This window comes from Erinaceus europaeus, chromosome 1 (assembly GCF_950295315.1).
Source record: "Erinaceus europaeus chromosome 1, mEriEur2.1, whole genome shotgun sequence".
Lineage (NCBI taxonomy): Eukaryota > Metazoa > Chordata > Mammalia > Eulipotyphla > Erinaceidae > Erinaceus > Erinaceus europaeus.
In genome coordinates, this window is record NC_080162.1 from 145241546 (window position 1) to 145256617 (window position 15072).

General features: G+C 40.0%; 1 protein-coding gene across 1 annotated transcript; it reads left to right on the forward strand.

The window, feature by feature from the left end:
- Positions 1 to 257: 257 nt before the first annotated feature.
- On the forward strand, positions 258 to 14347 carry DBR1 (debranching RNA lariats 1). The gene is made up of 8 exons (XM_007538633.3): positions 258 to 553; positions 1465 to 1589; positions 4870 to 4950; positions 6627 to 6712; positions 7817 to 8041; positions 11823 to 11903; positions 12337 to 12482; positions 13211 to 14347. Exons 1-8 carry the CDS (start codon positions 357 to 359, stop codon positions 13902 to 13904), a joined length of 1635 nt encoding a protein of 544 aa, XP_007538695.1. The 5' UTR covers positions 258 to 356; the 3' UTR covers positions 13905 to 14347.
- Positions 14348 to 15072: the final 725 nt, after the last annotated feature.

Below are 15072 nucleotides of genomic sequence, written 5' to 3' on the forward strand. Positions count from 1 at the left end.
AGAGCGGAGCACTGCTCAGTTCTGGTTTTTGGAGGGATAGGGGATTGCTCAGGAGACTTAGGAGTTTATTTCTCCCCTCAGGGCATTAGAAACCACGTATAGAAACCCCGTACACACCCACTCTGGATGCGAAGCCCCACCCTCGTCCACACTTAAGTTCCTTTGGAATCCCGGAGTTAGTCACACTCATCCCACAAGCTCTCGCGAGACCCAGGATCCGGAAGTGCGTTATAAATACCTGCCTGTCTCAATTCGGCGCGGCCGACAGGCGGGTTGGCGGGAGCGCAGTGTGCGTTCTGTCTGCGGGGCTCGTGCTGCCCGGCTCCGGGACTACACTGTCCGCTGCTGCAGGCAAGATGCGCGTGGTGGTGGCGGGCTGCTGCCATGGCGAGCTGGACAAGCTGTATGAGACGCTGGCTCTGGCGGAGCGGCGAGGCGCGGGGCCCATCGACCTGCTGCTGTGCTGCGGCGACTTCCAGGCGGTGCGTAACGAGGCAGACTTGCGCTGCATGGCCGTGCCACCCAAATACCGCCACATGCAGACTTTCTACAGGTAAGTGCTTCGGCCCGGGCACCGCCCGCTGTCCACCTGGGTTCCCGCTGCCGCCCAGGGCTGGCGGCTCCTTGCTGTCACCTTCCTTCTTCCCTTCGGCCAGGCGGGCTGGTCAGCTTCCGGGAGGGACTGCTGCCCGAGGGGCAGCCGGGGCGGGACAAGTTGACTGTGTTGATCTGCTCTGGGTTGTGCCGTGGTGGACACCTCCTGGGTGCTTTCTCGGACTCCTGGGTGCAGGTCTGGGTTCTAGAAGCTGGGGGGTAGAGGGGGCGGTAGCAATGGGTGTATATAGAGAATTTAAGTTCTTGACTTTGTACTGACTAAGTGTAAAGGTACCCAAGGCAGCACCTCTTAACGTAGGGGCAAGAGACACGGGGCTGTTCTTTTAGAAACTTCGTTAATGGGGCGGGGGCAGATAGCATTATGGTTCTGCAAAGAAACTTTTCTACCTGAGGCTCAGAGCCCCAGGTTCAGTCCCCAACACCACCATCACCATAAGCCAGAGCTGAGCAGTGATCTGGTTAAAAAAGAACTTTTATTATGTTTAAAGATATATTTATGAGAGGGAGAGCCAGAGCGCCATACTGGGACATGCATTGCTGGGGATGGAACTGGAGACTTTTAAGTTTGAGAGTCTAAGCTTTTATCCACTATATCACCTTCAGGGTCATTATAGTCATTTTTCGTAGTGGTTATGAGACTGAGGTAGAGAGAGGAGAGACACCTGCAGCACTACTCTACTGCTTGTGAAGCTTCCTGACCCAGAAATAACTTTTTTTTTTTTTTTGGTGAATTTTAGATATTTCTTCTACACTCGACTTGGCTTTGCATTTGTATAAAATGCCAGAATGCTTGCTGCCTTGTTGGATTCCTGTTAAGGCAAACATGAACTTGACTTTTTAATGTTGCAGGTATTATTCTGGAGAGAAGAAGGCCCCAGTTCTAACCATCTTCATAGGGGGGAACCATGAAGCCTCAAATCATTTACAAGAGTTACCCTACGGTGGCTGGGTAGCACCAAACATTTATTACTTAGGTATGTGCTTGTGGGTGATTTCTTACTTCCATTGGGTGGAAGAGCCTGTCAGGATTTGTAGTCAAGCTGCTTTGTGAGTGAAATGGATGTCGTTTTGGGAATGCCTCTTAAGTATTAAATAATTTATCATGGAAATATAATTGGATGTGAGGGCGATCTGGCTGAGGCATCTGTCTAGGGCCCCAGGTGATGGGGTGGCCTAGTATTGACCAAAAAGGCCACTATTAAAAAGTGAGCCAGTCTCTTGCCCTATTCCAGCTTTTGGTAGTCCCATCTTTATCTGACAAGCTTAGACTTTCTTCCAGTTGTTAAAGTGTTGAGCGTCATTTGTATCCAAACCAGTATTAGGTTTATGGGATCTAGCTTCAAGTTAGGGAGGACATACACCTAGGATTTTAGTGGTTTAAGTTAACCTCAGGTCTCATTGCACTTACTTGGTGGTTCTAATAAAGATTGTCCTAGGGACAATAATTGTCCTTTAATTGTTAAATGCTTTTACCAGTATATCTCTGGGCCAGTTGTATATAGTGTTTCTTCTAAAGATTAACAAGGGATTACAATAATGCTGATGCTGTCAGAAGAGATTGAGATAAATCTTTCTTTTGTGTAGTTAGTTGAGTAGAGTGAGTGAGTGAGTGAGGGGAGTGAAATATAGGGTAGGATAGGATGTCTAGGCTTAAGTAATAAAGATTTTGAAAATTTATGTTGCCTTCTTTAGGCTATTTTACTAGATTGATGATCTTATTAGGTTTAAATTTAATCACAGAGGACTATTATGCACTTTTACTTTGAGGTATGCAGTTGCTCTTATGGATACATGTACCCAGTCCTCAGGCCCTAACCTATATCTCTGGTCTGTAACTTTGTTAGAGGGTGAGCCATCTGAAATAGAACTAGGTAGTCCCATGTGTTAGGAAAGGATATATATATATATATATATATATATAGCTTTCCTATTTAATCCTCTGGGTGTATGGATCAAGGGTCATTATGGGGTGCAGAAGGTGGATGGTCTGGCTTCTGTAATTGTTTCCCTCGCTGAACGTGGGTGTTGACAGCTCAATCCATACTCCCAGCCTGTCTCTCTCTTTCCTTAGTGGAGCAGGGCTCTGGGGAAGCAGAGCTCCAGGACCCATTGGTGGGGTCATCTGCCCAGTCTGATTGGTATCATGGTAGCATCTGGAACTTGGTGGCTGAAAAAAAGAGTTAACATAAAGCCAAACAAATTGTTGACTAATCATGAACCTAAAGGCTGGAATATTGCAGATGAAGATTTGGGGGTCTCTGTTTTGAAGATAGCTAGAAGGCCTATTTTAGTTATATTCCAAAGGGCCCAGGACTATATACTAGTTTTTTCCCTGAACCTGACATCTGATACGCAAGTGGACCCAAGTTATTGTCTGGGGAGATGATGTCATGGCTGGAAAAAGGGCTAGAAAGCTGGATCAGGGAAGAGAGTAGCTCCCAAATATGGGAAAGGTGTATAAATATTGTTGATCATTATTGGAGTTGGAAGGTTGACATTTCAGGCTTGGGGAGTCTCTGGATACAGTCCAAAGCAAAAAGGCAGTGGCAGCGTGACATGGCATGGTGGCAGTGGTTGTGGTGATTTAGTTGAGGTTAGCAGAGGTATTATAATAGGGTAGCTTTGTTTTGTTCTAATAGGGTAGGACCTTGATGGAATTGGAGTAAATTTGTATGTGGCTCTGGGTTGAATACTCATTTTGATGATGTTAATTCTTCCAATCTATGAACGTAGAATATCTTTTCACTTCTTGAATAGTTAACTCATAATTTTCAGTGTACAAGTCTTTTTCACTTGTATATTCCTAGATATTTTACTATTTTTGTTGCTATAGTAAGTAGGATTAATTTCTGGATTTCTTCTCCTTATGACTTAGTGTTAGCATAAAGGAATGCCACCTACTTTTCTATGTTAATTTGTAGCCTGACACTATACTATATTGCCTGATAATTTCCAGGAGTTTGACTTCCTCACTGCCAATCTGTATCTCATTATTTCTTTCTTGCCTGATTGCTATGGTGGGAACTTCCAGTACTATATTCAATAGCAATTGTGAAATCTCTTCTCGTACCTAGTCTGAGCGGGAATGCTTTCACCTCCACACCATTGAGTATAATGGTTGTAGGTTTGCTATATATGGACTCCACTAGGTTAAGAAAATTTTCACCTATTCCCATTTTTTTGTAGTGATGTTGGACTTTGTCAAAGGCTTTCTCTGCATCTACTGAGTGTGGTTTTTTTGTTTTTTCTTTTATTGATGTGGTGGATCACATTGATTGATTAACATATACTGAACTGGCCTGCCATTCTAGGGATAAATCCCAGTTGGTGAGAATGTACAATCTTTTTAATATACTGCTGTGTCCAGTTAGCTTCTTCTAGCGTTTGCTAGAATGTTGTATGTTTCTAAGAACACACAGGTTCTCTAGCTTGGTGGCATATAAGAAGCTTGGTTTGGAAGGATGACAGAGGACCTAGTAGGGGTTGTATTGTTATATGGAAAACTACGAAATGTTATGCATGTACAAACTATTGTATTTACTGTCGAATGTAAAACATTAACTCCCCAATAAAGAAATTAAAAAAAAAAAAAGCTTGGTTCGTAGAAGCATCACATGATACTTTGGATTTCTGTGGTGCCTGTTGTGATATCTCTCATTTACAAGCCTATTTATTTGAGTCTTCTCCCCCTTTTTTAGTGAGTAGTATCAGTTGCTGAATTTTGATGATTGGAATTCCATGTACTGATTAGCTTATTCCTTTTACCTCCCGCATTTAGACTTATAGTTAGATTAGATTTAGTTATATACTCTTCCATTTTATTTTTGTAGCTCCTTTTGTTAGTTTTTTTATAGTTCCTATTGTTAAGGAAGTATCATAACATATGTAAAGTTTCACCTGTGCATTATAAAAAAATCAGTGTATGTGTCCCCTTTGTTCTGATTTCTGCCTTATTTCTGCCTTCAGATTTATAATGTAAATATCCTAGTAGACACCAAATTAGTCTTTTTATCTTAATATACCCTATTACATTTCTTCCTTTCTGTTTAGTTTGTTGACTAATCTGCTTCTAGGGTTACCTCTTTAATCTACTTTATAGTATTGGCATGTTGTTAAGTAAAAGAACAACTTCATCATGATACTTAATTTTCAGATAATTTCAATATTGCTTGGAATTTCAGACTTCTAAATTGCTTAGTTAGTAAAGTTTTTTTTTCCCCAGTAGTAATTTTATTTAACTATGTACTTTCCCAGGTTTGGCTGGTGTAGTAAAATACCGGGGTGTTAGAATTGGTGGAATCTCTGGAATCTTTAAATCTCATGACTATCGAAAAGGTATGGTTATTTGATTGATTTATTTGAGAATTGTTTTGAATTTTAGAACTTGCAAGTAGTGCAACTTACAAATATAGTTTGACTTTTCCATTGATTTAAAAAATTTTTTATATTTATTTCCCCCTTTGTTGCCCTTTTTTTTAAAATTATTGATGTAGTTATTGTTGTTATTGATATCGTCATTGTTAGATAGGACAGAGAGAAATGGAGAGAGGAGGGGAAGACAGAAAGGGGGAGAGAAAGAGAGACACCTGCAGACCTGCTTCACCACCTGTGAAGCAACTCCTCTGTGGGGAGCCAGGGGTTCGAACTGGCATTCTTACTCCAGTTCTTGCGCTTCGTGCCACATGTGCTTAATCTTCTGCACTACCACCCGACTCTGTAGTTATTATGGTTAGTCCCTGTTTATAGCCCAGCAGCGACCATTTGCTGCTCTACTCTTTCAATGATCATTCCCTCCCTCCCTTCTGGTTAAGATTTATTTATTTACACAAGAGGGAGAGAGAAACTGCATTACTGTGGCACATGTGATGCTAAGCATTGAGCTTAGGACCTCATGCTTTTCTTTTTTAATGGGAGGGGTTAATGACTTACAGTAAATACAGTTGTTGGCACATGTGTAAAATCAGTTAATTTTCTCCAAGACATTCTAAACCTTAGCCTAGGCCTTACTCCACTGTCATGCCCATCCAGAGTCTTACTTTGGTGCAGTACACTAAACCCAAGTTCTGTTCAAGTTCTGCTTTGTGTTTCCTCTCTTGATCTGATTTCTCAACTTCTGTGTATAAGTGAGATCATCCCATATTCATTCTTCTCTTTCTTGGCTTATCTCACTTCACATGATTCCTTTAAGCTATATCCAAGATGAGATAAAGAAAGTGAATTCATCATTTTTAATAGCTGTGTATATGGACCACAACTTAACCCAGCCACTCATCTGTTGTTGGACAGCTGGGTTGCTTCCAGGTTTTGGCTTTTAAGAACTTCATGCTATATGTCCAGAGCTTTAACCACTGTGCCACCTCAGAGCCACCTGATATTTTAAAAAATTTAAACAATGTGAATAAGCAATATGCTCCAAAATTGAATGTAATTAAAATGTCATAAACACCTCTATTTAGATTTATAGTTTGTGATGACTTTTCAATAGGAAATACCAGGATACTAAGGGCATTTCTTGGAGTAGCTTAGTGGTTTTCATGCCTAAAGCCAGAGCTGAGCAATGAAACTAGAAAAAAAGTTTCAAAATCCAAAAACATTGAGGACAAATTAGTTTTGAGAAATGTGCGTGTGTATCTGCATGTATGATTTAAAAAAATTTTATACATTTCTCACAATATTATTTTTAATTGGGGTCTTTATCTTATTTATACTGAATGTAATCATTGGGTATAAGTATCCCAAAGTGTTTGATTTCTCTCTGTTCTTTTTTATTATTATTCTTTTCTTCTCTTTTTGCTTTATTTTCTGGAATATAATATATTGCAATATTTTAGTCATGAATATGTATGATTTTATTGGTCATTTTAGAATGCAATTCTCTTTTTTCCCTCTTTATTGGAGAATTAATGTTTTACAGTTGCCAGTAAATACTGTAGTTTGTAAATGCATAACATTCATGCATGTATGATTTTTATGAGAGTTGAGTGTATTTTATTTCTCTTTTTCAATTCAAGGTCATTTTGAGTGCCCCCCTTATAATTCTGCTACGATAAGAAGCATTTATCATGTGAGAAATATTGAGGTCTATAAATTAAAACAGGTATGTAAAGAGTACAGTAGGTTTGACAAAAAGTAAAGTTATTCCTTTCAAAAATGTATTTTGGTTTGGTATACTACTTCCTATAAGAACTTAATTCAGAATTTCTAAAATTTGAATCTTTGACTGCTTTAGGAGGATCACAGATTAATTTTAAAAATAAGTTTAATGGGGGTGGGGGCCACGACAAATTGGTGAAGGGTAGAGGTGTGCTGATAACCCTCATGGGAACATGAGTTTTTTGACGTGTATATTGTGTGAGCCCACTGGGGGGAAAAATGGAATAAGGGGGCTAGGTGGTGACACACCTGGTTAAATGCACATATTACCAAGCACAAGGACCCAGGTTTGAGACCCCTCCACTTGCAGGAGGAACGCTTCATGAGCAGAGGAGCAGGTCTGCAGATGTCTCTCTTCCTATCTCCTTCTCTATCTCCCCTCCCCTCTCAATTTCTCTTTGTCCTATCAAATAAAAATAGGAAAAAAAAAAAGAAAAAATGGAATGAAACTTTCCTATGGCATTACATTAGAGGACTCTTAATCGGATGTCTCAGGATCTTAAAACAGTTTATTTACCAAAAAGGAAAAGTGGCCAGGTGGTGGCACACCTGGTTGAGTGCACACATTACAATGCTCAAGGACCCAGGTTTGAGTCCCCAGCCCCCACCTTCAGGGGGAAAAGCTTCACAAGTGGTGAAGCAGTGCTGCAGGTGTCTCTCTGTCTCTCACCCTCTCTATCCCTCCCTTCCCTCTCGATTTCTGACTTTCTTTATCCAGTAAATAAATAAAGATAATTAAAAAAAAAAAGGAAAAGCATAGCTCTATCTTTTATGGCTGTATAAACTTTAGAAACCTTGTGTCCGAAGCCATAGCTGACTGGTAATCTAAATCAAAGCATCTCTATTGACCTGTTATGCCCTAGAAAATGAGGCGATCTATGAAGCAGAGTTGTTTAGTAATTGTGACTTCCTTGAAGCGTCCTTAGAATGTGATACACAGAAACCTAGAGCTCTAAGTGGGTAAATAATGATGTGGTAGTGGAGAAGACCGAGGGGGTTTGCTTTTGGCTAGTTTGTTATCAAGAGGTCTCCTTTTCTTCTGATAAAGCTGAAACAACCTATGGACATATTCTTATCTCATGACTGGCCGAGAAGTATATATCACTATGGAAATAAGAAGCAACTTCTTAAGACTAAGTCTTTTTTCCGCCAAGAAGTGGAGAATAACACATTAGGAAGTCCTGCTGCCTCAGAGCTCTTAGAGCACTTGAAACCTACATATTGGTTTTCTGCCCACCTTCATGTGAAGTTTGCAGCCTTGATGAAGCATCAGGTAGGAGACAGAAATATCATTCCTACTATATATATATATATATATATATATATATATATATATATATATTCCCTTTTGTTGCCCTTGTTTTATTGTAATTATTGTTGTTATTGATGTTGTCGTTGTTGGGTAGGACAGAGAGAAATGGAGAGAGGAGGGGAAGACAGGGGGAGAGAAAGGTAGACACCTGCAGACCTGCTTCACCGCCTGTGAAGCAACTCCCCAGCAGGTGGGGAGCTGGGGGCTCGAACCAGGATCCTTATGCCGGTCCTTGTGCTTTGCGCCACCTGCGCTTAACCTGCTGCGCTACAGCCCAACTCCCTGTATTTTTTTTTAATTGGAATTAATGGTTTATAGTAAACAATAAAATACAGTAACAAAAATAAGTTGTTTGTACATGGTGTGACATTTTTCAGTTTTCCGCATAACAGTTCAACCCCCTTAGGTCCTTTGACATCATGTTCCAGGATCTGAAACCCACTCCCCAGAGTCCTTTACTTGGTGCAGTACACCAAACCCAATTCCAAGTCTATTCCACTGATCAGTGTGTCTATTTATGTGTCAGTACCAAGCAGTTTTGATTACAGTGGCTCTATAATACGATTTGAGATCTGGGAATGTGATGCCTCTAGTTCTGTTCTTTCTTTTCAAGATTGTTGTAGCACTTTGTATCTGTTTTTTAATGTTAACAATGAGTCTTGTGAGTAATTTACACATTTTGGTCATCAGCCTTCTTCTTTTTATTATTTTTTTTGGGTGTATAGTGTGTAAAAAAATCTCCCATCCAGTAGGGAGATTTTAGCAAATCTGTGAGCTAAGCACAATTGGCACATATATAAATTAGAGAAAGAAAGTAAAGAGAGCTTCAATATTTAGACAAGCAAGTAATTATAAAACTGGAATAGGTTTGAGATTAAAAGCACTAGGGCAACCCAGGAGGTAGCACCATAGAAAATGTGTTGACCCCAATCCCTTCCTCCTGCATCTCTCTTTCTCTCTCTGGTGTTAATAAATATAATTTTTTTTTTCCCTGCTAGGTCACTGAGGGAGCACCTCAGCCAGACTATTTATGGGGGTGGGCTGAGAGATATAGAGATAGAAAAAGAAATTCCTTTTCTAAGTGAGCAGAGAACAGAAAAGATTCTAGAGAGATTTTGGAAACAGAGTCTTTGGGATTTGGTGATAAAGGAGAGAGGGAGTTTGAAATGACTCTCATCAGAGTCTTCCTTGATAATTGCATGGATGTTGCTGCCCGATGGCAGGGAGGGAATAGATGCATACTTCTTAGCTTTTGTGGAATTAATATAGACTTTCCTGTTGCAGGGGAGTGAGAGGGAATAGGGCAAAGGTCCCCTCAAAGCTTCACTGGAAGGGCTCTCGGCCAACATCTACATGGAGGAATCATATGAAAGACAGCTATGTTTCAGGGAGATGAGCAGTTACTGAAAGTAGAAGTAGAAAAGGGGAGGAAAGTACATGCCTTAGAGGAATGTAAACCCTCCAAGAGAGAAGTGAAGGGTATCAAGCTTCCTGGCCTTCCTAGTTTTATGCTTCTGGGGATACAAAGACCTAGCCTTTACTTTCAGGTGCTCACGTCTGTCTCCACCTGCATGTTATGTAACCTTTGCAGTCAAGTAGAGAGGGAGGGAGTGCTGGTACAGGATATGCAGTTGCACTGGCTCTTCTGGCCCCTCTTCCTGGTTACCTGCCAGGTGCAGGGAGAGGGGTTACTTTACCTAGGCAGACCTCTAACACTTGGCCCTTTGAGTCTGATTGAGCTTTGACTTTCCCAGAAAGTGTCCTAAGGGAACAACACATTTAGAAAACTGTGCTAATAAATTGGAGGTTTCTTCTCAGACATTTCTGCTATGTTTCTGAGGCTATTTTTTTGTAAGATTAATTTTTGTAACGTGTGCTCAACTAGGTGTGCCACCATCCCCCCTCTTAAGATTAATTTTTATGTTAAGGAGACAGAACCAGAGCATCACTCTGGCACATGTGATGCCAGGGAGCAAATTTGGGACCTCATGCTTGAGGGTCCAGTGCTTTAATCCACTGTGCCACCTCCTGGGGCCCTTCTGAGACCTTTTAATGTGCTAACAGGCATTGCCTTTGTCCCAAGGTGGGGTGAGGTATGCCATGCAAACACTTTCTGTGGTGGAGGCAACCTTTACCAAGGTTCTTCAGAGCCTGGAAGGTTCTCTCTGAAAGCATTCCTCTAGCCCATTTCTGTTGTGCTTTGCACTGGGAAAAAGAGATGAGGTTATTCCTTTCATTTTCCTTTGGGTCACACTCAGAGTAATGTTCCTATTTTAAAGTTCAAATCACTTGCATATTTCAGTCACCTTTTCTACCTCAAGTTTATCTGTCCTCCTCTTAAAGCTCATGGCATCCTTGTATTTCAGGCAGAGCATATGATTTGCTGCTTTCCCCATCTCCATCTTTTCTTGTTATCTTTATGGGCTGTGTCTTTACATTATGTCTGATCCCTTTTTCTTAATTCCTCCTACTTGATTCCTGATTTTCTTTTTTTTCTCTTTTTCTTTCTTTCTTTTTTTTTTTTTTTTTTTTTTAGTATTTTGTTTATTTATGAGAAAGATAGAGAGAAAGAACCAGACATCACTCTGGCACATGTGCTGCTGGTGATCGAACTTGCAACCTCATGATTGAGAGTCCAAAGCTTTACCACTGCGCCACCTCCTGGACCACAATTCCTGATTTTCTTGATTCTTGTTCTGTCTCTGCTAGTATTCTCTCTCAGCCCTTCCACCAGCACCAAAGATCACCTTTCCTCAGAACTGCCCTGCTGTTGGCTGTGCCTGTGACCTCTGGGTCTTCCATATTCCTTAGCCCCTCACCAGCAGTGAATGGTATCTGGTTCTCAGCACTATGTTTCTTCCCCATGCACCTTGTTATTTTCAGCAGGTCACTTTGTTACTGCCCCACTGAGGCCATCATATTTGTTCGCCCCCTCTAACCTATGTTTCTTTCTGTCAGTTCACTTGAAAAAAATAGCTTTAGTGAAGTATAGTTTCTGCATCATAGAATTCATCCATTTAAGTGTGCAGTGCTGTAGTTAAAATATTTTTTTGAGATGTGAAAATATCAGATAGTCCAGTTTTAGAACTAAAAGATCCTTTGTGTCTTGACCTGTGAATCCTTGTCCCCATCCTCAGTCCTAGGTAACCTTTGCTTTCTCTAAGACCTGCCTTTTCTCAACATTTCATACACATAGCATTCTAAAATGTATAGTCTTTAGCATCTGGTTTCTTTCCTTCAGTATTTTTGAGTTTATGTAACATGTGTCCGTATTTGATTCATTTTTGTTGTTGAATAGTGTTTCATTATATGTCTGTGTCACTTCTACTTTTGGTATCTAAGAAATCTTTGCTTGATCTAAGGTTATAAAGAATCCTCATTCAGTTTCTTTTGAAGATTGTATGTTTAATTTTGCCACTTTAAAAAAAAAAAAAACGCTCTTCTAAACTGTGTGCCTAAACTGTGTGCCTATGTGTGCTATATGCTTTGACCATTATCCTAATAATTCATTTCTACTTTTTTTGTGTGTGTAAGGAAATTGATGGATTTAAGTACCATGTGCCATGTTATACAAATCATACCCACTTGTGTAACAGTGGAACTAACTTGTTTTGGAAGTGCAACAGTTGTCCCTGTGTCATACAGTTCTAGGATATAGACAATAAATATTGTTTACATATACTCCATATGTGAATTACCTGTGATATTTTAACACTCTTTGCTAACCTGTTCATTTTTGTAGGTCAAGGATAAAGAACAGACAGCTAAAACAACCAAATTTTTAGCCTTGGACAAATGCTTACCACATAGAGATTTTCTTCAGGTAAAAAGAAAAGGAAATAACTTGTAATATAGTTATGTTCCAGTGACTACAAAGTTATAATTTCCTTCATTACTTATACTTTTCTTGTAATTTATCTATTCCTGAGACTTCTTTGGGAACATTTTAGTGATATAATGATTTTAGGCAATTACTTTCTTCTCAGTAAGCTGTATTGGGGGCGGGGGGTGGGGGGGAGGCAGTGGTGCATCCAGTTGAGCACACACATTGCCTTGTGCAAGAACCCAGTTTCAAGCCCCCAGTCCTCACAGGGAGGGGGCAGGATTCACAAGTAGTGAAGCAGTGCTGCAGGTGTCTCTATCTTCCACTTCCCTCATAATTTTTCTGTCTCTTAAAAAGATTTTAGAAAAATTGGAATTCTTGGACTATGAGAAGTAGAAACATATTTCTTAAAATTGCCATTCTGTTCCTGTAGGTGATAGAAATAGAGCATGACCCCGCTGCCCCTGATTACTTGGAATATGATGTTGAGTGGCTCACTGTTCTCAGGGCCACTAATGATCTTACTAATATGACTGCACACCTGTGGAACATGCCAGAAAATAATGGCTTGCATACAAGGTACTGGACTTCTTTAGGACTTGCCCTTTCCAATTGCATGGAAGAGCTTTGTTTTCTCCACCTTCTTTTCCTTTTATTTTTTTCTACCAAGGGAATTATTGTTAAACTAGAGTCAACACACTCATCACTAACTTGTCTGGAAACATACAAGTTTCCCATCAAAAAGACAGGACAAAGTGGACTTGAGTTGAGCACCAACTCGAATGAACACATAAATGTGTGTGAGACGAATATTTAGTGATTAGGTTCACATTAAGATGATTTTGTACTCTTTCTAAGAATTGTTTTAATCTCAAAATCGTCCGTTGCTAAATTGCCTGTCCCTTTATTTACTAAATGGAGTTTTGATGTATGCATTATTTTTTGTCTTTGCACTTGAAATCCATGCAGTCCCTCATTTAATTAATTAATTATTTAAAAATATTTATTCCTTTTTGTTGCCCTTGTTTTATTGTTGTTGTTATTGTTGTTACTGTTGTTGTCATTGTTGGATAGGACAGAGTGAAATGGAGAGAGGGGGAGAGAAAGAGAGACACCTGCAGACCTGCTTCACCACTTGTGAAGTGACTCCTCTGCAGGTGGGGAGCCAGGGCCTCAAACCAGGATCCTTATGCCAGTCCTTGCGCCACGTGTGCTTAACCCGCCACACTACTGCCAGCCTCCCAGTCCCTCACTTATTATGTGAGACTGATGAAATGGGAAAAACTATGATACTGGTCTTTTTACAGGTGGGATTATAGTGCCACAGAAGAAGCTATGAAAGAAGTATTGGAAAAATTAAACCATGACCTCAGAGTTCCATGTAACTTCAGCATAACAGCTGCTTGTTATGACCCGAGCAAGCCACAGACACAAACACAGTTGATTCATAGGATTAGTCCTCAGACAACTGAATTTTGTGCTCAGCTTGGCATCACAGACATTAATGTCAGATTGCAGCAGGCCAAGGAAGAACCTCGCCTTTGTGGTGAATATGAAGAGCAGGATGATGTGGCTAGTAATGACTCTGGAGGAGATGTCAGTGAATATACCACAGACACATCTGCCCTGTCCTCTGTCAACCCCGACGAAATCATGTTAGATGAAGAGGAGGAGGTGGATGAAGACAGTATAATAAGCGCACACAGTGATATGACTACTCCGTCTGTTGAACTTTTTGATCAAGCGTCAGACCTTTCAGCAAGCTTCTCTGATGTCAGGATCTTACCAGGTTCCATGGTCGTTTCTTCTGATGATACATTGGATTCCCCTGTTGGCAGAGATGGGAATCCTGACAAGGCTGTGGATTCAGGGGATAGAAAGGACTTAACCCAGTTGCCATCAAAGAGGCTGAGTGACGAACATGAACCTGAACAAAGAAAGAAAATTAAGAGGCGGAATCAAGCCATTTATGCTGCGGTAGATGACGATGATACAGCATGAGATAGCTTGCTTATGTGTAGAGAGACTATTTTTAAAGTATTTTTACTCAAGACCTGTTTTGTAATAATGAAATTATATAAGGGAATTTTAGTTAGTAATCATTTTTATTTTTAGGCCTTTCTATTTTTCAGATTCAAATCTTAAAACTATACCTACTTCATTGAGAATCTTTTTAAAGACACTACTTTTCATTTTTTCAGCAAATGTAAGATGGCACTGTAAAGATGAGTAAGAAAGGGACTTTGCCTTTAGGAGGCACTGTGACTGAATATTTGGTATATAATAAAATATGGCATATTTGTATTTTTCTTTCCAAAGCTAAGTCATTGTTGTATATACCATTATGTAAACTTTATTATATTTTCCCTGGTATGAGTTTTTAATGCCTGTATTTGAAATTGATGGTAGATAAGATTTCAGGAAATAAATTATTTTAAATAGTTTTTAAATTTTTTTGTCTTTATTTTATTTATTGGATAGAAACAGCTAGAAATTGAGAGGGAAGGGACAGATAGAGAAGAGTGATAAGCCACACCCCCAGACCTGCTCCACCATTTGCAAAGCTTTCCCTCTGTAGGTGGGTAGGAAATGAATTATGTGCTAAACATTGAAACATCTTTAACACTTGGGTGGGGAGGGTTAGGTGGGGTGTAGATAGCATAATGGTTATACAAACAGATTCTCATCCCTGAGGCACACCATCATAAGCCAGAGGTGAATAGTGCTCTGGTTAAAAAAAAAAATCTTAACAATTAATTGCTAACATTAATATAACCTTTTGACTTTGCATATCATATTTAGCTTTAATTTTAATGTAACCACAGTAATGTTTTTCATAAGTCATTTGGGGCATAGTGAGCTTAGTATTAATTAGCAGGGATTAAGGGGCACAAATGCAGCCTTCTTTTACTACATGATGGATTGAAGAAGATATTAAAGTACTTTAAAGATTCATATAGAGGAGGCTGGGCGGTAGTGCAGTTGGGAGTGTGAGGACTGGTCTAAGGATCCTAGTTTGATCCCCTGATTTCCCACTTGCATGGGAGTTGCTTCACAAGCAGTAAAGCAGGTCTACAGGTATCTATCTTTCTCTCCCCCTCTGTCTGCCTCTCCTCTTGATTTCTCTCTGTCCTATCCAACAACAGCAATGGCAACAAGGTCAACAACA

What these genes read in the sequence shown, in the direction of transcription:
- DBR1 (XM_007538633.3), top strand. Translation starts at nt 357, where the DNA reads ATGCGCGTGGTGGTGGCGGGCTGCTGCCATGGCGAGCTGGACAAGCTG. An exon ending in CACATGCAGACTTTCTACAG is followed by an intron (nt 554 to 1,464) that starts GTAAGTGCTTCG and finishes TTAATGTTGCAG; the next exon opens with GTATTATTCTGGAGAGAAGA. An exon ending in AGGTCTATAAATTAAAACAG is followed by an intron (nt 6,713 to 7,816) that starts GTATGTAAAGAG and finishes CTTCTGATAAAG; the next exon opens with CTGAAACAACCTATGGACAT.